Source organism: Onychostruthus taczanowskii, unplaced genomic scaffold (genome assembly GCF_017590055.1).
Source record: "Onychostruthus taczanowskii isolate IOZ18803 unplaced genomic scaffold, ASM1759005v1 scaffold21, whole genome shotgun sequence".
NCBI lineage: Eukaryota > Metazoa > Chordata > Aves > Passeriformes > Passeridae > Onychostruthus > Onychostruthus taczanowskii.
The window spans coordinates 7354812-7377207 of NW_024499351.1; the positions used below are offsets into that span (position 1 = coordinate 7354812).

Below are 22396 nucleotides of genomic sequence, written 5' to 3' on the forward strand. Positions count from 1 at the left end.
ATAATCAACATTATGAATGGAAAAAAACTGCATACTACCATTTTCACATATAATTTGGTATAAAAGGTAGAAGCCACTGCATTTCTGCATACTCACTAGTTTTGCACTGACAAATGCGACAACCATTTTGGTCCAGTTTGAAGCTATAGATACAGTCTTTTTCAGTCAAAGTGCAGTTCACCAAAACCTCACAGGTGGGCGGACCTATTGTGATATACGTTGGTTCTGGAGGTAAGAAAAAAAAACCAAAAAAACACATAAATTTGAGATTTTTGAGCATTTTAATCAAGTTCACAAAAATCTGTACACAACATAACAGTAAAGAGAGTAATTTTAATTACTTTTGTTTCTGATGAATATTCTGGGTACTTTAGAAAATAGTCAATAAACAGACTTTGTTTCAAATGTACCGTCAACAAAAACAGCATGAAGCTGTAGAAAATTTTTGAAGTATCTAAACAGAAAAGGATTACCACTTTTTGGGTTTTTTTTCACTATGAAATCAGCTTTCCTGCTCATGAACTTTCAAACTAAATGCAAAGTATTTATTTTGCCCATATTTCTCCAGAAGTGTTTAATCAAAATTTCATGCAGATTTTTTGCTTTAGAAACTGAACATAGTTTATATAAAGCTGAATTGATTGATACTACCAAGCTGCACATCAAACATGTAATTCAGAAGTCAAATCTTTCTCCATTTGAGTAACATCACCTCTGCTGAAATTTACAGTAGAAGAGACTCTGAATACCAAAAGGGAATGTAAGATGCACTGCATGTGAAAGATCTCTAGAGAGCATTTATCATGGTTATTTATCGAAAACATCATCTCTCACAGTATACTTTGCAGTCCCAGATTATGCATTCTGAGGTTGAAGAGATTATTGTCAACTGTAAGTTATTTACCAACAGTACAATACTTACATTTTGACACCATTTAAATATGCTGGAGTATGAAATATTTTTTGATACGTAGGGTAGGCAGAAATATTAACATGCTCTAGGTATAGAAAGTTGTTAGAATAAAACAAAATCCAGAGACTTATGGAGATAACAAGAAACCTCAAAAGGACCATCATAAAACAGGATTTAAGAGGAAAGCAATACCTATCTTTTCTTGAACAACGTTTTGCTCTCTGAGACTAATTTTGTCTATCTAGTGTTTTTCACAGAACTCAGGCACTGAAGAACCAATGAGTTCATAGTTACAAGCATTATTAACATTATACAAAATATTCAGGAAACAAAAACTGCATGATTTAAAGAATTGTTAGCTTTCATTTCAGTGCTTCAAGTGTTTAAGTGTACTCTGTTTCTCCATCTCAAAAAATGAAGATTTATACAAAATTAAATTTAAAAAGCCTTCCATAACTAAAGTGATAAATTGTGAAAATATGGAGAAATTATATTGAGTGGAGGTGGCCACATGTTGCCATCTTTCATCCTCAGACCACAGATTTTGCCATTTTTACCTATAGGCAGCTAGTCTTTACCTTCAGAGTAAGGGTAAAATATTCACACTGTAGATTAAGTTGTTAGAAGTATACACTGTTAAACAAAATACTGATTTCTGTGCCTATGGGCTACATTCCAGCAGGCAGCTTTTGCACCCATGCCTTCCAGTCAACTGAAAATTATCGTATTTCAAGAATGAACTTTTCTGCTTTCACTGTCTTTCACATTTTCAGCTTTCATAGCTTCTCTCCAGTCTTGCTCTGCCCAGCACAACAGTTTATGCAGCTGATGAACGTTTTTAATCCTTTTAAAATTAGGTCGGCTAACTAGAGTTTGGAAGGAAAAAACTGCATTAAAGACACTACAATTAAGTTAGATAACTTCAAACGTATCTCAGTGGTCATGGTTCAGCTAATGCACTTGCTGAGTAACACTTGTTGCTTGCATAATTTCTAGTAGAAAAGCAGCAATACATTTTAAAATATATAGAACAGTGCCAACAGCTTTGTTCATACACAATCTGGAAGTCTGTATAATGGCATCATGTCTGTCCAGGTCTCTCAAATATCTTCTTATTTAAATTAAAATTTTTTTGTTTTGTTTTGTTTGTTTGTGTTTTTTTTTAAATTTTTTTGTAGGGATTTAATACAAATAACAAGTTTGGAGATCAAAGGATTGGTTTTCATCAATTCTTCATTTCAGAGCTCTGAGTTTGCACGTGTAGTGTAGAAGAATAGCCATAATGAGCAAAGTATTTCAAAATTCATGGATTTTCAAGCTACAGTTCTTTTAGTCTAAATGAACTTTTTGTAGTTGTTTTCTAATCAATTTAATAGAGTATCTGACTAAATCATATTCATGTCTAATACTTAACATTTGCAACGTCACCAAACCATTAGTTTAGGAATAATGAACATATTGCTATACACCAATACCCACCAATAACATGATAAATTCAATTAATTAATGCTGGCTGTTTAGGCCTCTGAGTATATATACTAGTTCTGCAACCAAACTGATTTTAGCATCACTCCATTCTCTAACTGAAATATCCTAAACATGCAAGAAGCCAGAAGGCAAGGGCTACCCTGAAGTTACAGTCAGGTTACTGGTCATCCCCCACAAACCTTACACTTCAAATGACAAAAAGGCCACAGGAATGCTTGTACTGACAGGTAGCTAAAACCAGTACAAATCACATGAACCATTACTGCTGCCCAGAGCAAAGTGCACCGGCAGTAACACAAGCCAGAGAACTGAAGGAGACTGCTGCTTTACCATCTGACTGCAGATATGAGGTAAAACATGTCAATAAAAAAAAGCAAAAAAGCCTTACTGAAAGTTGAGATGCAGGTTACTTAGTATTCATTGATCCACTTGGGTGTAAACCAAAGCTAGAGAGAAAGAGGACTGTGTTTTACTCCCCATCATCAAAGTCTATCCCATAATATAACTTTCCTGTAATTGCAGGTATAACCTCACGTCTAGGAAAACCATCCATAATTTCAATTTTCTCTGTCTATCTATTTGTTATATAATTTTTGGTGACTTTCCAAAATTAAACATCTGTACTTTGATGTTCCTTTGCCTTGGACACATGGACACCATTTTTGTGCCTTTGATACATGCAGTAATATGGTATTTATTATAAAGGATGAAATTAAATTGTTGTTACATTAAAAGTTTTTGTGCATCCTCCAGTCATTGTATTTTATTATTCTGTTACCTTCCACTTCTGGCCCTACTTTCAGCATCCTCAGTGTTTCCAGTCAAGCTTACAAATCTGTTCCTTTTTCCCTTCTCTCCCTAAAGGTAAACCCCGAGATACAGTAATTTTATATGCATGCCTGCTTCTCAATGAGCTGCAAATAGAGGACAAAAGAAATAATTTAATTCCCTACCCCCACATGTGCAAAAATGCAGCCAGGGGAAAAAAAAAAAAAAAATTCAGGCCTTAACACTTCACTAGACAAGACTCAACAAATAAAGCCAGATCTGCTCTGCCAGACTTCTGGCTATTTGAATAGGCAAGCAGTAGCTAAGCTTGAAAAAGCATGTGCCACCACAGGATCTGAACTGGGCTTTCACTGCTGCTCTGGGTAGAAACGGCTGAAGAAAGATCCAGTGCACAAATGCACAGACAATGGGTGGGAAAAACGGGTGCTGTCTCTGCCTGTGTGCTTTACCAACAATACAACGATACCATAGAAAGAAAGAGAGAAGGAAATAAAGAGAAGGGGGATTGAAGAGAGTCTGGATGAAAACAATAGATTATTTAATGGAGCACAGATTTTGCTGATACCAAGTGCTTATATATAAAGGCAGATTCCTATTAGAACAACATGCTTCCATATACCCTCTCTGATACTTTCTCTGCCAAATTTTGCTGCAGATTATTATTTTGCTTGCTGTGAGGTTGATAAAAATATTATAATTAAGTCTTTACAATGCCATTTACTTAAAAAAAAAACTTCAACAATTTTAAAATCTACAGCAGGTATTTCAGCTGTTGGTGAACCTTCAGTCTGACTAGTCCACTGCAAAACACTACAATATGTGATCAAACCCTGAATCTCATCATTCCAGCTTGAAATCAAACTGCATTTATGGTGAAAGAAGGGTGGCATTCAAGTAATGTCTGGAGCTAGCTTTGTCCTTAAGGACCTATACTAACCATACCAACAGGAAAACTGGTTGTCAAAAAAAAAAAAAAAAAAGTATCAAGGTAGAATAGTATTTTCACTGATTTTTTTTTCCATCTAGAATGCTATGAGCAAAACCAATCCCTACAACACCCCTCTTTCTTTGATTTCTGAGACCTCCCACTTCTCCTGAGTGATGTGACACAGCTTGTAGTACAAAGAGTAAATATTTTCTTCTGTTAACAATGTGAACTACTATAAATACATGCACAAGAACAAAGGATGTTCAATTTGGTCTAGTACTGAGCTCTAAATTTGTTATACTGAGGTGTTGAGGTACTAAGATACTGCTCAAATATTCAGATATGGAGAGAAATTGGTGCACCCATGTTTCAGTGAGAGAAGGGAAAATTTGTTTCTCAGGATTACAATTTTATGATATACACAATTTGATAAATCATTTTTTGAAAAAGGAAGAGAATGAAAATTAAAATATACCATTGACTGCTAAAGCCTTGGAAAACAAATAAAGGAAAAAAAAACAGGGACAATTTACAATTTACTGCAATCTTGTTAACATCTACTGTTAAAAAAAGATTTAATTACAATTATATAAATTATACAAAAGGCAACTAACTAACTAAATAGCATCCTTCTTAAGTGTGGAACCACTTAATGAAAAATTATACCCATCTTCCTATCATATTCTTAGTTGTTCAAAATCTGAACTCTAGCCTGATACAGAGTTTGTATCAGAAAGCAAAGCGGGATTACACTTAAGTACTCTTCTGCAAAGCCAAATATATTATGAGAGAACCAGGAGTTCAGTTTTGGTTTGTGTGAAGGACAAGAGGGACCTGCACCAGCAGAAGCACAGCCTGCAGGTACAAGGAAGGGATGGTTTCCCTCCATTTAGCACTTGGAAGTTTACAGCTGGAGCAGCCTCCAGTTTTGGGCTCCTCAGCAGAACAGCAACATGGACACACCTGAGCCAGTATGTGACAGCGCCACTGAGCTGGCCAGGGCTGGAGAGGTGGCACATGAGGACAGGCTGAGAGACAAAGCAGGGCTTGCTCAGCCTGGGGAAGGAGGGCCAGGGGGCATCCTACTGCTGTCTACCACTCCTTAACCCGAGGGTACCAAGATGACAAGGCCTGGCTAATCTTGGAGGTGGCTCCAGGCTAGGATGAGAGGCAACAAGCACAAACACTAAATGGGAAATGACAACTTGATAAAAGCTGTTTTGATCTTTCTTTTGAACCACATGGGTCATCAAACTATAACATGATCAAGGAGACTTGTGCGATCTCCATCTTTCAAAATATTCAAAATTTAACTGGGACAGGGCCTTGACAACCTTCTGTCACAGGACCTGCTTTAAGAAGGAGATAGGACTAGAAAAATCTCTGGTGGTCCTTTTCAACTTGCATGACTCCATGAATTTCACTTTCATATAAACTCAGGACATTTCCAGTGAAAGCAGCAATATCTTTGATGAATCCTAATCAAGGAACTGAAATCAGAAGACAAATATTTCAATTTCTGATGATTTCTGTATGCTTTTGCCAAATACTGATTACCTTATTTTTCCAAAATAAGTACATGTTTGCCTAACACTATCTCTCTGAATCTACTTCATGACTTAAAAACTAGATTTTTTATTCAGTAAGCAAAATTTCTTCCAGGGGTTTGTAAGAGCAATTCTCTGCTAAGAATTATTTAGTAACAGCCACAACCAGCTTTAATCAGTCTCATTTTTTTGTTCTCCTTTAAGTTAATAGATTATGCAGGCCTCACCTCTCGGCAAGGTATTTTTATTATTAATATTACATGAAAAACAATCTCTTTGCTTTGTTTCATTTGGAATGCAATATTTTAACTCCAAAAAGGCTTTGTTTCATACTTTTAGTAATATCATGTGAGGGAAATAGTTACTTCATGGTTTTACAAAATTGGTTGTAAGTAGGTAAGTAACTATTTTGTTCTAAGCTTCTTCCTCTGTACAACATTTCTTCTGAGTAAGCTCAACAAAATAGGATTCTAGGATGTCCAACATGTCTTTTGTTTTCATAAAATGAAAACCTCTTCTGGGGTGAAAAAGAAAAAAAAAAGAATAAAAATCACATTCTAAACAAGGAGAAAGATCTCTAGCATGAATAACAAAGAACATGCCCATGTTTGGGGAAAGTGAAATAGCTCCCTCTTCTGTAGTAATTCATAGCACAGAGTACACCTTTAAAAGAAGTAAGATGTTTTGATCCTACGAAACCAGTATCAAATGACTTACAGAAATTAGAAATCAGTGCATTCAAGCATTTACCATTAAAAACAACCACAGAATAAAAAAACCCACCAAACAAACTGAAGCCTTTTTACCTAATGTTTTAAGTGATAACTGGCTCAAAACTGGACCTGAAGGGTGTGCTGCTCAACAGCCTTTCATTCGAGTCTGCATACTTGTTTAAATTTTGTCTACTGTCCAAAAAAGTTAACTGCAGCCTACTAAGCAGCAGCATGTGTGTTTACTTAAGCTTCCTGTAAAAACATTCATATCATTCCAAGAGTGACTAAATGTTTTCCATGCTCATAGTTCGCATTCCAGCCCTCCCCGCCCCTCCAATTCATTACATGAAAAATATCAGTCCTGAGTCCTGGGCTAAAGAATTTCCTTCCTGGGTTTGAAATACCTAATGCTTCACAAGGATTTTTTTTCCCAGAATTTAGCTAATTGTGTCGGCTATCAGGGATCAACAATTCAGCATCACATAACAATTTATAAATGTGTGCAAGGACTTAGGTGATACAATTTTCTAATGTCACAAGTAACTCTGAAAATACATTAATTAACACCTCCAAACACATAGTTCAGTTTGGCAGCCTTTTGTCTCAAATTTTATTCATGCTGCCAACCAGAAACTACTAAAATATGCATTTTTTTCTTTGAAAGTAACTATTACAATCAAAGACTATTGCTGCAGAGTAAAGAAACTGGGGGTATACATACATGTCTTTTTTGCAGTGATGCAATCAAAATACATACTTTCTACTGCCAAAATGTGAAGTTAATACCTTTTGTCTGTAATAATTCTAGCAGCTTTTGGTATAACAGGCATGTCAAATGAATTGTAATGCTGATAAGAACTTTTTTTGACCATTTTAGGTGGAATGACACTAAGAAACGACCACCTTGTTGAAGCAGACTCAATTAAGTCTATCAAGAACTGTTAAAATACATTAAGAAGGCCATTAACGTATTTTTACTAGGTGAAGGTAAACACAAAATTAGTGTACATCTGGGGCAAATCTATGAAAACCATTGGTGCTGAAAAAAATTAGGAGGATCCATGAGGTTCTTCATAAGTGAGACATCCTCTGACACATATTCATTAGGATTCTCTGGTTATTTATCCTTTTCAGCAGTCTTCCACTGAATTCAACAATGAATCACTGGAAACCATGACAACATTATTCCATACTCGTAAAGTCTTCCTGAATTTCACTGGCTTGCCCTGGCCAGTTTGGTTTCATCATCCAGTGGTTCCACAAGCTCAGCTGCTCTCTAGAACCACTATACTAAATCATGATCTGGCAAACAGAAGCCCAATTCTCTGCAGAGTGGCGTTTGCATCCCTTAATTGACTTTGATGAAAGGGCTAGTTGGGAGCTCCAGTGCTGCTGCTGAACAATAACTTACATTTCATGCTCTAAGGAGGACTCTGGGCCCACACCCCATGTCAGTGAACACTGCTCACTACCACTGACTTCATCCTGAATGAATCAAATTTCTTTTCACTGGACTCTACTGCCTGTTTTTACTTAATGAAGTGCTAGACACGCTAAAGGAACTGAACTGAATTACATCTCAGCTAGAGTTTGGATTCCTTTATTGATGAAAATGTTAATTTCTTTTTGTGAAGATAAAGTGTCAGCCATAATGACAGCAAAGTACTGTGGGTCTTATTCATGAAAATCCTCTGAGGGGATTTTGTTTAACACTTAATTTCTCATTCACAGCTTATGCTGGCACCCAGCCACTTGTACCTGAGGGCTCTCTTGCAGAAGGACATGCTGTGAGATAACCAATTACTGTGTATCAGCTTTCTCTATGAATAGCCTCTCAGAGATGCAAGGGAATAGAAGCAACCACAGACTTTCCTAAAGGACATTTTTGGCATCAATGCCAGTGCTGAACACTTGTATTTATTATCTTGTTAAAAAGAAAAAAAAAATCATACTATCTTAACCAATATTACTTCCTGTGAACACAGCTATTATTCCAATTTGCAGATGGCTGTCCACAGATGCAGATGGCCCAAGGGAAACAGTTATTTCTATCACTGTAGCTTCTTTAGTATTATCAACATGCTATTATATATTCATATGGTATATTCCCTCTTTTTTTTGTAAAATTTGTTAAAAATGGAATTGATATTTAAACCACAGTAATGTTACTTAGAAAGCAAAGTTGTTAGCCCAGCAAGAAGCAAGCAGTAAGCAGCAGTACTAACTGCCAGTTTAGCTGATTGCCAATGGATCTGGTTAGCTGCAATGGAAAAGGAACACAGACCAGTCCCCATGAAAGCTGGTTTGAGCCAAAAGACGTGTGAGCACATATAAAAATTTTGCAGTCCCTTATGGCACTTGAAAAACCCCTTTCTCCCCAGTACCTAGCTGTCTGTTTTAATCTGAAGAAATGTGATCCCTTCCATGTGCTCCAATAATAAGCCATTGGCTCTAAAACGATGGGGAAAGCATGGAAAGCCAGTACCATTGCCTAAGCCTTGGCTCTTAATGCAGAGAAGTCTAGAAAACAAAGAAAGAGAAAACAAACTAAAGAGATAAATAGATAATAGATTAAATAAACAAAGTCAAATCCCAGAGGGCCAATATCATTACAGGAGCTATAGAAGCATCCATCAGAAGCTTAAAACTAACTGCTTGAGCTGGATCCACAGAAGGGAATAGGCCTTCTTTTCCCACCTGTCACCAGAGAAAGGAGGTGCATGCCCTGAAAGTTGTGTCAGCTGAAGAGCTTGAGTTTGGGGACAGGCCAAGGATAAAGGAAGGTCTTCCCCTCCACACTATCATGTCTCAATATGCCTCTGTCTCCAATTTCATGCCTTTTCTGTGGAAAGGCTTTGTACCTCTCTCTATGGAAACAGCCACCTCAAAGTACCTTGTCCCCTGCCTCATATATTGGGTTTTTATTAATATGCCCATGGGCTTTAGTGTGTCAGGTAACTGGAAAGAAGTGATTTAAGTGGACATATTGTATCAACATGTCTTGCCAAAAGGGATTTGATCACTCTGATGTTTAGTTAAAAAGACCCCAAACACCCTTCCCCTCCAAGCCCCCAGCAATGTATCGGGCTCTGTATTGGTATGCAGCCATCACTTGCATGAACACTGAAAACTACACGTGAAATACCATTACTGCTTTCAGTTATGCAAGCAATTTCCTGAGCAAATCTCTTTTCACTAAGGCTAAAAATACAACTTCCATGCCCTGAACACATCAAAAAGACAATCTTAGTCATAACATGCCACAGAGGGAATTTTGTTTTCCTCAACAACTCTCTGCCTTCCTTTAAATCCCATCTTTCTCTTCTGTAATCCAATCCCATTCTTTTTTTGTCTTATCTTTTTCTTTGCAACAACCTTTTAGTCACTTGAGGACTGCTATGCTCACATTCTGACTTCATAGTTTTATTTTAAACTGAACCAATCCTATTTATTCAGTCTGCCTTCTACAAATTTTGGACTGTGCTCATAGCTCTCCAACGCTTTCCAACTTCCACCCTTATCAGAGAAGCAATGTACGGAAAAGAACAAAGTACCTACTATGTCATCTAGGGACATACCCACCCACAGGAAAGAGAGCAAAAAAGATTACTTCAGGTCTCGCTAATTCTCCTCTTGATCTTAATTTCAGTATGGTATTTGCCTTCTCAAGGCCCTGTTAATCCACATTCAACATGTTCTTTCCTCTTAATCACAAAAACTCTCCTGGAAAGCCGCTATTTAACAATCATCTGGTTCAGGACTCATGAAGAATCCCCCCCAGGCGTGTCATGTTCCACTAAGGGGGAATTTTGGGGGGTTCTTTTAAAACAGATGATTTAGAACAGAATTAAGCCAAATGAGGCAAATATTATATCTGAGAACCATTTCTTGGTAATGAAAAGGGCGATGCCCAACTAAACAAGAGTAGGAAACAGAAAAAGAGGAAGGAGAAGGAAAAAGAAAGTGGTGGGGGGAGAGAGACAGAGAGAGGGAAGACAGAGAGAAGAAGCGGGTGTTCCCACCAGAACTCGGGAGCGTGCCATCGGTGCCCCCCACGTGGCAGGGGTGTGTGCACGCTGCCGGCTGGGGAGCCTGAGCACTACTCCAAGGCACCGGACACGAGGTGTGCGGGGATCGGGAGCAGGCCCAGAACCCTGGACAGGGCTGCAGCAGGGATCGTGGTGACGGCCTGGATCCGTGACGCAGGGCTGGCAGCAGGTGGCTCAGGCAGGAACCCGAGCAGGAACGCAGCGGGGAAGGACAGGTGATGGCTGGAGCAGGTGAGCAAGATGGAAGTGGTAGGACAGGACACAGGAGGTGGTCAACAGGTGTCCAGCCCAAGAGGAAGAGCGAGTGAGAGAGAGCAAGCAAAAAGAGCGAGGACAACAAAGAGGCCAGCAGCTTGTGATGTGGTTACTTTTACAGCGCCCAGCTCCTCCCAAGGTCTGCTTGCTGGCAGGAGACCACTGACCCAGGTGAACGTCTGACTGCAGTCCCTTGGTGGAGACCTTTTGCCACCCAACTGCAGAACCTCTCTGGAGGACACAGTGTCCTTGGTGGTCTCCTACTGACTGCCTATTCCATGTGAGACATGAAATGGCTGTCAGGCAAAGTCTCCCCAGAGACAGGGCTTTTCTCCATCTTCTCCTAGCTGCCTCCTGCAAGTGGCACAGGTGCAGCCCTTCCTCTATACCTTTGGTCAAACAATGTTGAGACAAAAATCAAAATTAATCTGGTTCCTCGCAGCATAGCATGCTGTATTTTCTCTTATTGAATTTGGTGAGCATCTTTCTGTCAGTTCTCTGCTTTAAAACATATGAATTCATACTCTGCCTTCTAAGCCACTGTCTGTTCCTTTTACCTATGTTGTCTATAGATAAAATAAATTTAGCTTTGATATACAAACCCCTTGTATTGGCACTCCACATCCATAAATACCCCTCTCCTTCATGCACCTACTGCCCCATGCTCCTGTCTCTTCCTCCTCATCAATCTCCCCAGGGAGCTCCAGTGTAAAGTATTTCAAGCACCTCACTCAGCATTCCCTTCCAGCAGAAGCAGGCAAGATTGAAGTGAGGGAGTGACTCTTACCATCTTCCCCAGGTCCAGCAAACCCAAGGCAAGTATTCAGAAAACCATACATTGCAAACCAATCTGGGCATCCAATCAACAGGGGAATATGTATTTCACAGTACACATACAGGATATACACCATGGGTACACACACAACAGCAAGTCAGGAAGAATTAAAAGGGTTTACTACAGAGAACAGATACTAATCAGCTCTGTGTAGAAACTGAAATATCACAATTGTTCCATCTTGGTCTCTAATTTAGAAAAGTGTCAACACCTGGTTTGATGTAACTTTAGTCTCTACAGTCCTCACAGCCTGGTTTTCTCACTGTGGTAGTAAGAACATCAGAATTTTCTTCATGAGGGAATGGGAATGTTTTAGTTTGTTCTGAATTTACTGTATTCAAAGGCTGAATACGTTTGTATGCTGACATACTGTGCTCATATTTCAAGAACCTTTGTACACAGAATTTCTAGTATGTTGTATGTGATCTCTGGCAGCAAAATTTTTTGCAAGTGTAATCCAACAAAAAATTTATCCTTATGAAGCTGCTGGAATGTAAACTTATCTAGGGGAACAAATATGTCCTTCATTGAAACTGATTATAAACCAGCCAAGAAATAAGTGAATTGGCAGAACTGCAGGCACAGCAGCATTTAGATCAAAGACAGAGAGGAAGAGTCAGAAGTGACTGACACTAATAACCTTTTACTCTGGATGAGCCACAGCCAGGCCAGATCCACAAGCAGTTTTGCTTAGAATTTTCTCATCAAATCCCAAATTTGTCTCACAAATCCCTGTATCCCTCAACCCTCAAACCAAAATATATGATAAAAATATCTTTGACTAAATGCTTTGGTTTGCATATTAAAGAGTTTATATGTGACATGCCTAAAGTAAGCTCACACAATTGAAGCTGGCTGGGTTCTCTTTCAAATGTAAATCCAATGAGAAATAAATGCATGCTTAAAAATAGTGATAAGCATATAAAATTTCTTCCTTATTATTCTTTATCTAATACTTATTTCTAAATAGAAATATGGGCCTGAACTGGTCCATCAGCCACTAAACTAAGATAGTAGGGGGTTTTCAGCAGGTCCCAATCTTCTTCCTGCTTTAGATCTGATGCATAGTTAAGATTCTAAAATGTAAGCAATTATTTCCTACATTCTGCATTAGTCTCCACAAAAAAAAGTGAAAAAAATTAATGCAGAAACGAAGAACTACAGCTGAATCAAGAAATGTAGTATACAAGCAAGAGCAAAAAAGCAAATTATATTCATGATGCAATTACATAATCCAACTTTTGAAAAGAAGTGATTTTAAACTAATCTGCAAAAGTGATGTTATTTCTCTAGGGTATATACTCTTGTTGAGAGTGTTGATATGTTGAGATGTGAGAACTGGAAGTCATTCAAAAGAGGAGTGCAAAATGAGGTGTTTTTATCTTTACAATCACTAGTAAACTACTATTTCAAAATTGTCTGCAAAGTTTACATTATTTTTGCCTATTTATTGTACATATCACTGAAGTACACTACTTTTTCTGCTTTACTAACTTACATAGTTGAAAATATGACACTTATATAACATCACTGATGCCAGACTAGACACTCACACTAGATAAGAATTCTGCTTCTCTTTCCTGAATAGTAGGAAATTAGAGAAGCAGAAAGACGGAGAAACCAAACTGGAGAGCACAGACACTCAACGCCTCTGCTCATACAGTGCACTGCAAAATTCAAGTTAAACTGTGGATATGCAAGTGCAATGAGGTGGTAAAAGCATCAAATGGCTGACAAATTTTAATTCGTCTTTAGGAAAAAATGTGTCTGGAATTTTCTTCATTCCTTGTAGTTCCTTTAAAATGTACTGCACATCTTTTTAATTAGAATCATCAAAATCAAGGGATTGATTTGTCAGCCAGCTTCCCAGCCAGGACCTTATTCTTCCCTGTTCCCACCCCCCTGCAGGTCATGGATAGCACAGTGAGCATCAGCAGCAGAACTTCATCAACAGAAATAATGCTCAGTAAAAACAGTGAGAAGCTGATTTAAAATGGGAAGGAGCATTGATCCATGCAGCTTACCTGTTTAAGTGAATTAAGATGTCAAGTGGCTGGATGATGGCAGAAACAAAATAGCATTTTAGATAGGACTAGGTTGTCATTAAAATGATAAAACTAAAATTTGTGAAAAATCAGTTGTCCGAAGGAAGTAGAAGTTTTTAACTTCTTCCCAGGGCATGCATACTTCTCCAGTTCAGCCTCAGGACTTCTCAGGACAATGAAAAAACCAGAGAACAGAAATCTAAAGAAGCTCCTTGCCTACTGTGTTAGCAGGTGACAGCTGTATTGTAATGAAAGCAGACAGTACTTGTTGCCTACTCCACCCATTAACTCCAAGTAGAAACACCACTAATCTCAGATTTAAGGCTTAAGACACATGAAGCTATCTGACCTTGGAGGTGGGCCAGAAGTCTACAGCTAACAGACAAGCCCTTGCTGCCATTAGCTCATGCATTGCCTTTTTTTAAAAAAGCAATTTTAAGATACACATTCTTAGTGTTAAATGCAGACAGTCAACATCTAACATTGCTATTTTTTCCTAATGTTCTGGAATTTTCTTAAGATGTGCTTTCAGAAAAGATGTTAATAGGTTCAGAAAGATGCACAGGGCTTATACTTTAAATCAGGTAACACCTTGCTCTCACGTAACTAAGTACTTTTATCCAGGCTGCTAATCACAAGGCATAACAGCCTTGAACTTCTTTGATGCCCCAAAACATAACTCCAAGAGGTTTTTTGGTACGCTTGATGGTTCATTTCTCAGAGATTTTTTAATTTGTAATTATTGCAAGAGAAGTTGTTAAGTCTCAAATGCTGAATAATTTCTCATCAAATCATCCAGAGGTGCTTCTTGCAAACTCAATTTTTTAAATCTTGGGTTCTAGCATCTGAACTCACTACTGTGTTTTAACAGTCAAATATTTTTTTGATCCTTGAAATAATCCCGTATCTGGATTCCTGGAATTAAATAATTTGCAATAATTGATCATAATAATTTTTTTTGGTTACATTTGTTTGCTGTGGGAGAGGGAAGGAAAAAAAGAGGAGAGGATTCAAGTGTTTTCAGATGTTCCCTGATCACTGGTACCTAAGTACTGCTGAAACTTCAATCTAGCAGCAACTATAAGCATGTCTACTAACTGTTGGTTCCACCACTTACATAATTTCATTACCTGTTGAAAAAACTCCCACAAAGGCAAATGTGATGCTTTTAAGCTCAAAACTTAGGAAGTTCCTCAAAATACTATTCAGTATCACTGCCTTCCAGATGATAGACTTAAAACTAGATGACTACAATTAAGTATACATCATACAACAGCTAACATGACAAACAAATAAGAAGTCTGATTATTTTTTAATAAAACATAATTTAGATTACACAAAGATCTCATTTAAATATTGATTCCACAATTCCATTGTGTCAGTTTTCATCCATTTGTATCCTAAGTATGATTGCCCTCCATACGTCACTCATCCAAGCAACTCCAAAACAACTTTTCTGGACTTAAACAGCTGTAGCTACATCGTCTTCTAAAAGTACAAACCTCTTCTTGCATAGAATTATGCAGCCTAGTCCAGGGGACCTAACTTTGTCCTGAGAGCACTGCAGAGGCATTACTGTGGTGTGTTAATGAAGCACCAGCATGTTTATGTTGCAACCTTTAGCAATGAAGGATGGAAGCCTACGCTTGACGCTGTGTTTGCTTCCCACGGTTCTTCATAATTAGATAACATATATATATATATATATATATATATATATATATGTATATGCATTTAATTGAATTATCTCGCATCCATTTTCTGGGGTCTGGAAGAGGAAAATAGACATATTTGCCTATCCTTCCCTCATTAGAGGAAAAGAATCCTCTCAGTGTATTAACATGTTGAGAATACTTCCATCAGCCTCTCTTTTTCTCTGTATGCCTTCCCAAGCTGGCTCAGACACCTAGATAATGAGGGGTGACAGCACAGGCTTTGTGATACCTATCCTGAGGTGATCACTGGGGATTAAAAGCAGTTATCCTGCTTCCTCACAGTGACATTAATTCAGTTCAAGTAGTGCAATTCTGTACAATTCACCGGCAGCTTTTACACATTGTATCAAACACCTTCTTCATACCTAGCGATGTGAATTCTTAAGTTAAAGAGAATCTGTAAGAAATCCATATACTCCTCAGATTAATCCAAAAAAGTAAATATCCCAGTGAGCTTACTTGGATGGATACTGCAAACCATGAAGGATGGATACTGCAAACCTGAGAGACATGTAGGTATACAAAATTCTTTTTTTTTTTAATCAGAGATGGAATGAGAAAAACGTGTAAGTGCCAACTCACTGAGCAACCACTAGTGTTTGCGTACTGTGAAGATGGCTCTAGGTCTAGAAGAACTGTTTCTAAATTTATCTGGTGTTTTTCCTGATGAACAGCTACTCCATAAAATGCAGCTCCAAATGCACATTTACATATGCAATTCAAAATATTTTTTAATGTCTCAGGTTGCAAGTCTTCACATTTTCATTGTCAGGCTGGGCAAGCATTTTACCTTATAAATCTCAGTCTGTTAAACCATATACATGTATATTTCCACAAACAAATGAAAAAATAATTGTAAAGTTGAAGAGTTAATCTATCTCCCACGTAATATGCCTTTTTACAAATTTCACTGATATAATTATGTCCAATATCAAACTACGTTGTGCAAAGAGATTTTTAGTTGCAACTAAATGACTGTGATGAAGAAGAAAACATGAATAATCCAGTTAACAGTAATACCTATAGTGACAAACATTTTGACCTTCTAACTTCTCCTATATTTATTAATAAGGTTTAAGCAAAGCTAAGAGAAAAATTAGTAAATAATGCTGATCTTAACCACCTCTTACTCCACTCTTTATGCCAAAAGGGCACCAGGATTGCCAACATACAGACGTAATTAAACCACGCTGATGTTTTCTGCCCTCTGTAATTATTCAGCCAATACCACACCAGCTTCTTCAATCCTCCCAAATCTTAAAGTAAACCGAGAATTGCCAGGTAAGCAGGAGCCATGACAGCCCAAACCCAAAAGAGGGGGAGTACCACTTCTACCTTCACAGACAGGGCAGCACTCCCCGGGGACCTTGACAGGGTTGAGGCAGCTCTGCCCGCAGGCCGTGGCCACGCAGTGCGGGTTCCCGTTGATGCACTGGCAGAACGTGCAGTCGTCCTCTCGCCAGCGGTCCCCGTGAGCTTGGATCTGGCCATTGGCATAGCAGCCAGCAGGGTTATTCACTGGATAAAGTGGGTCTGAAACGAGAGCAATGTGTGCTTTAATTAATGTTTTAATTTTTTTTGTTTTTTTTTTTCTTCAGGACAAAATGGTTCTTTTTTGTTTTTCTTTTTCTTCAGGACAAAATGGTTCTTGGATCTGTTGATTTTTTTTTTTGTACCAACATTTCTAAATGCCCCCTGGAATGACTCCTGTCAGCACTGCAACACTCTTTTACACCATGAGCAAAGATGTGCACTCTGGCACATTTGTTGCTGGAACAGGAATAGTGCTTTTAAGCTGCACCTCATCCTAGTTTTGGAGATATACTACCTTTTTGAACAGGGTCAGTTTTCAATTTCATTTCAGTTGAAATTTTTGCTCCTTGAAAGCCACAAGTCCCACTTACCTGCTAGCAGTCAATCTAAGACCTGGGTATTTAAATAACAGAATTATAAGCATATTTCATGTAAGATTTCTCCTTAGGTTCCATGAAAGTCTGTATAAGCTACCCCATTTTTGGAAATAAAAGCAGCTTTTTATATAGTAATAATACTTCAGAAATAATAGTACTCCAGAGATGTGGTAAGTTGCACTGATATTAATAGCTAAAAAGATATATACATTATGTGAATATATACAGCTTATCATGGTGGCTAAGAAAAGGTAACTGTCAGGCTCAGAAATGAAGTATCTGAGAATGCACAGTAAGTAGGCCAGGTTTGCAAAGCAAGCAACACTACAAATTATATAGTAAACCAAATTTAATATATTAAAAGCAATAAATATACCTGAAAACATCTTTTTTAGCAGACATCAAATAAGCACAAGTGATTTATTATAAGTTAATCTTCCAGGAGTGTTAAGATGGAAGGACTCAGGAGAAATAAGATGTCCTATCTGAAGGAAAAGAAGGCTTGAATGAAACTTGGATTATTTCTTTGGAGTTTCATCAGTCCCCTTTGGAAGGAAGGCAATGCATTTTGAATGTAGATAAAACCTGTAGCAGTGCCAGTAGTTTTTGTCTTATTCAAAGCCACTTTATGACACTCCAAACATTTGGAGTCCAACGGCACACAACGTCACCCCCATCCTGAGCTGTACTGATATTCATAATTTTAGTAAAATTTTGATTAAGCCCAAAACCATATGGTTGTGAAAATAAGGCATTTAAAAATTAAAATGCTACCTAAATTCTTAACTTTGAACCTTTGATGTTTTAGGATGATCTTGTAAAACCTGGTTTGACTTAGCCAAAAATCAAATAATTCACAAAGAAATGAAGTGAATTTTATCATTCAACCTATGTACAGAATTCTGTTTGACAGAGGAATACAAAAAAAGCACACAAATGCATACAAGATTTGTGCTACTTGCAATAGTCTTCTATGCAACTCAAAGCACAAAGTTCCTGGTACCCTTAAAAGGTCAGTAGCATTTAAAGATACAAATTACATCTCCTAATGCTGATATAGCCTACAGAACTTTGAGAAAGAACTCCTCCTGGAGGTAAGCCAAGAAGGGCTTTTGCCTGTACTACACAACTCACACCAAATTTAGTACTTGCCACTTTAGAATTCTTGGGGAAAGAAAACCTTTGGGTTTTTTTTATATTTCTATAATCAAGTAAATATTTGTAGGAAGCAACTAATCACCTTGACAACAAGCCATGAAATACTCAAGAGAAGAAGAACAGGTAGAAAAAAATGCCACTTCTTCAACAACTAGAAAAGCATGAATGGGTGGGCTGATATGTTCTGCCCATTTAACATACATGACCGTGTCAATTTAAATGTCAACTTTACCCAAGTTACTTAAAAAGGGACCAGAGCCAGTTTTTTGGGTTTTTTTTAAGTGTTTAAAGGGACCAGAACAATTATAATATGTTAATGGAGCAAGCTGTCTAGGCTCACTTAAAAGAATGCTACTAAATCAAGAGGGATTTCTAGTAAAAACCACCACGTATCTTACTATCCAATCATTCAGAATCAGAAGTCAGACTTAATTTAGTGCCACAACCCCTATGAGAAGAATACACAACAGAAAGAAGGAAGGCATATAGCACCAGATGGTTTGATGAAGGACCCTGTAACTTGGTATTAAGCCACAGTCATTACTAGAAAAATAAAAGACTACTCAATAATTACATAACATTACCCATTTTATTCTTACTAAGGACCTGTCTTAAAGAAGAAATTTCCACTGTAGACTAATAGACACCAACTCACCAACCTGAAATGAAATGTTATCTTGCTAGTCTGATTGAAACATTGCAAAAATGGAGAAATCAAATTTTATTGTGGTATAATGATATGACAGAACAGTTTATTGATAAATAATAAGGTAGCCGAATATTTAAATCATCAAAGAGGGTAAAGGACATATCTAGATCTGTGAGTCCAATGTGGAAAATCAGCACCTATATCTGAATATGACAGAGAGGACAGATAGAGCAGATATATAGATATATTTATACATCTATATATATTGTCACAATAATTTCATAATGCCAAATCTTGGAATATTCACATATGAGAAAAAAAATAATAATTATAGGAAAGGAACCCAAGAGATTTTATATATTCTATGAAGTCAGCAGCTCATACAGCAGTTCCTTCAGGAGTGGATCTGCAATTACTTGGGGGGGTTCACCATACCAGACATGCCTTCTCTAGACTTTTTCAATCTGTCATTAAATGACAGTATAACACAGATTTTTTTTTTTTCTTAGAGCATGAAGGCTCTTGTAACTGTAGGTGCAACTGCACCAGGAAAGACCAAAAATCTAGGATCCTGCCTTCAAGTATAGTCAGCAATGAATGCCTAGGCCAGGTCTTAAACTCAGGGCAAACATGGCTTGGTATCTCTCTAGAATACTTAAATCTACAACATTTTCATTTCAGTTTCTTTACATGTGAACACCATGTGTCAACCTGATAAAAACTGGCACTAAAATATATAAAATATACACGAAAACATTAAAATTTACAAATACTCTTAAAAATTACTTCCTAACTTCCCCACCTGATATTTTATTGTCCAGATTTTGGGTCTGAATCTCTGAAGCTTTCAGTAGCTTGTAACAAAACAAGCCATTTTTCACCAGATCCTGTGCTGAGTGAGAAGGTCCAGCTCTTACAGCTGGACCTATTAGATGTATTTTTATGAGATACTTTACTTTCTAATTCTCTGCTTGGAATAAAAGACTACTACAATGGATCTTCTGGCTTATTTGGTCCTGCAAAGAACTACATGAATAATGATATTAAGAAGACTGCAAAGTGTTTGAAAATCACAGTAATTACTAGATTCCTCTCCTCTGAGAAGATTTCAGATTTCCAGGTGATTTCACTTATTGAGAAGATATTCCTATGTCCACATTTAAACTAAGGGACTAAAGGTGTTTCACAGGCCTGACTACCTGGTGGCAATAACCTGATCCTCACTGAGGCAAGGTCCACGTGCCCAGCACCACCCCATCTTCCTCTGATGCAATTCTGATTGCATTCTGGCAGAAGATGCCCCCAATACTTTCTAGTATAAGCAAGAGGATCAATGTGAAATTTCCCACAAAGCCCTTTTTAGGAGGACTGCAGGCGCAGCAAGGCTCCACGCAGAGCAAAGGAGGAAGAGAAAAACATTGGCATCAGATTGCTGCCACATTGCTTTGCTGTAACTGTAGGGGAAAGAAGTGTGCATTACTCTAGCTGAACAGAATAAGAAGGAGGTTGCAAAGCAATCAAAATTTGCCTCAGGGTCACAACTGCAGCTCTGGAGATATACCTGTCTAAAGGTCTGTGCTGAAATTAGAAACAGTTTTTTATGTTTGTCAAGAAAGCCCCTCAAAAAGCACTGCACACGTGACCATGTCTAAGTAGAGTCGAGGTCAGAGAAGCACTGTAAAGAACAAGACAGCACACTCAGGCACAGCAAAAATGTAGAAATAAACTGAATTACGGAGGAATTTGCAAACTTCAGAAGAACAAAAGCCCACGTTTGCTCATTTCCATTGAACCGGCAAATGTAAAAAAAGCAGCAGAATTAAAAGCAGACAGGATTAAGAAGAGACTGTACCTTCACAGACTGGGCAGCACTCTCCTTCTGGCACATAGTACCTGTCGCAGTGTAGCTCACCACACTGGGCAGAGAAACAAATAGAGACTCCCCCTTGGCACCGACAAAATCGACAAGCATCCATCCGAAACATGTCTCCATCATAATATTCCATGCTGTTAAATATGCAAGTTGGCTTCACTTCTGAAAGAAGAAAAGGAAAAAAAAGTATTTTACAGATATTGTTAAACTGGGAATAGTTAAGCTTATGTTGCTACTGACAAAAACAAATATAAAAGAGACAGTTGATTTTTCTTTCATTTTGTAAACTCAAATACAATTTCATTTTAAGAACATGGTATATTTTATTTTTTGTTTCAACAATGGGAGAAAATAAAATGCTGTTAAAATAACCTTTGGAGCAACTGTCTACAATTAAAAGTCTTAACTAAAAAAAATTAAAATCCTGAAAAAGGCTACAGCACTGGTATTTCTTTGTAAGTGTTAAATATTTCTCATTCTCAATGAAACCGAAGCTACTTCAAATTTCAGCACATGAAACAATATGTTTTTCTGTTTTAAGAAGTCAGTTTCTGATCTTTCTTAAGTAATCTTCCTCTCTGTAGGACTTGGTACTCCGGTGGATAAATTGCACTAAAGCTGTCCAATTGATAGGTTAAAAAACCCCAAAAAACAAATGAAACCCAAACGTTTTGTGACTGCATGATCTGTTATGCAGAACTGAACACTTCCTTTTTCATGCAACCTGAAGCTGTAATAGCCAGCTCACGACCATACTTCCCACAACAAAAACCAAAAAAACAAAACAAAACAAAAAAACCCAAAAAACCAAAACAAAACAAAAAAAACAAACAAAAAGCCAACAACCCAACAAAAACCTCAATTGTAATAATAGTTACATGATCCCTTCAGTGTTTCAAAAATATAAAATGGGTAGTTCATGTATGCCTCCATCTACAGCAGAGCCTTGACATATAATTAAAGCCAAACTTTGTGGGAAGCTAAGAGCCTCTCAATATTTTGAAGTATTTTGGGAAGAACATTGCTCGTTTACTTTGTTAACATTCAAACAAAAGGGAATAAAGATGCTAATTAAACCAATGAAAAAGTCTGAAAATTCCTTATTATTATTTTATGCCAAAGAAATTTGGTTCCAGATTATCAAGAAGATCCACACATCATGTATATATTGCAAGGTCTTCACAGAGGTTTTGACCTTGCAGATATCCCACACTTATGAACCCACCTCCATGACCTATTTTACAGATACTGTTAAACAGGAAATAGTTTGTGTTGCTACTGACAAAGACAGATATAAAAGAGACAGTTGATTTTTCTTTCATTTTGCCCATTTTATTTCATTTTCAAAGCCCACTCAGTTCAACCATCCAACTGATTTTGCACCCCTTCCACGACACCACGCAGCTCCACGGCTTAGGCGGAATCATTGCCGCACAAGACACTGTAGAAAATACACCCCAAATTTATGTTCAACTATAGTACTCCACATTAGTCATTAGGAAATCATGACTTCACAGTATCATCATTAT

The 22396-nt window shown here is 37.5% G+C and overlaps 1 protein-coding gene across 3 annotated transcripts in view; it reads right to left on the reverse strand.

Moving 5' to 3' along the window:
- Positions 1-22396, reverse strand: part of CRIM1 (cysteine rich transmembrane BMP regulator 1) — a 175866-nt gene that overhangs the window by 35619 nt on the left and 117851 nt on the right. For all 3 annotated transcript variants that reach the window (XM_041404140.1, XM_041404143.1, XM_041404142.1), the window contains 3 exons: positions 20847-21029; positions 16613-16810; positions 97-225 (listed from right to left, as the gene is read on the reverse strand). In XM_041404140.1, coding sequence (XP_041260074.1) covers positions 97-225; positions 16613-16810; positions 20847-21029 — 510 coding nt within the window. The remainder of the gene's footprint in view (positions 1-96; positions 226-16612; positions 16811-20846; positions 21030-22396) is intronic.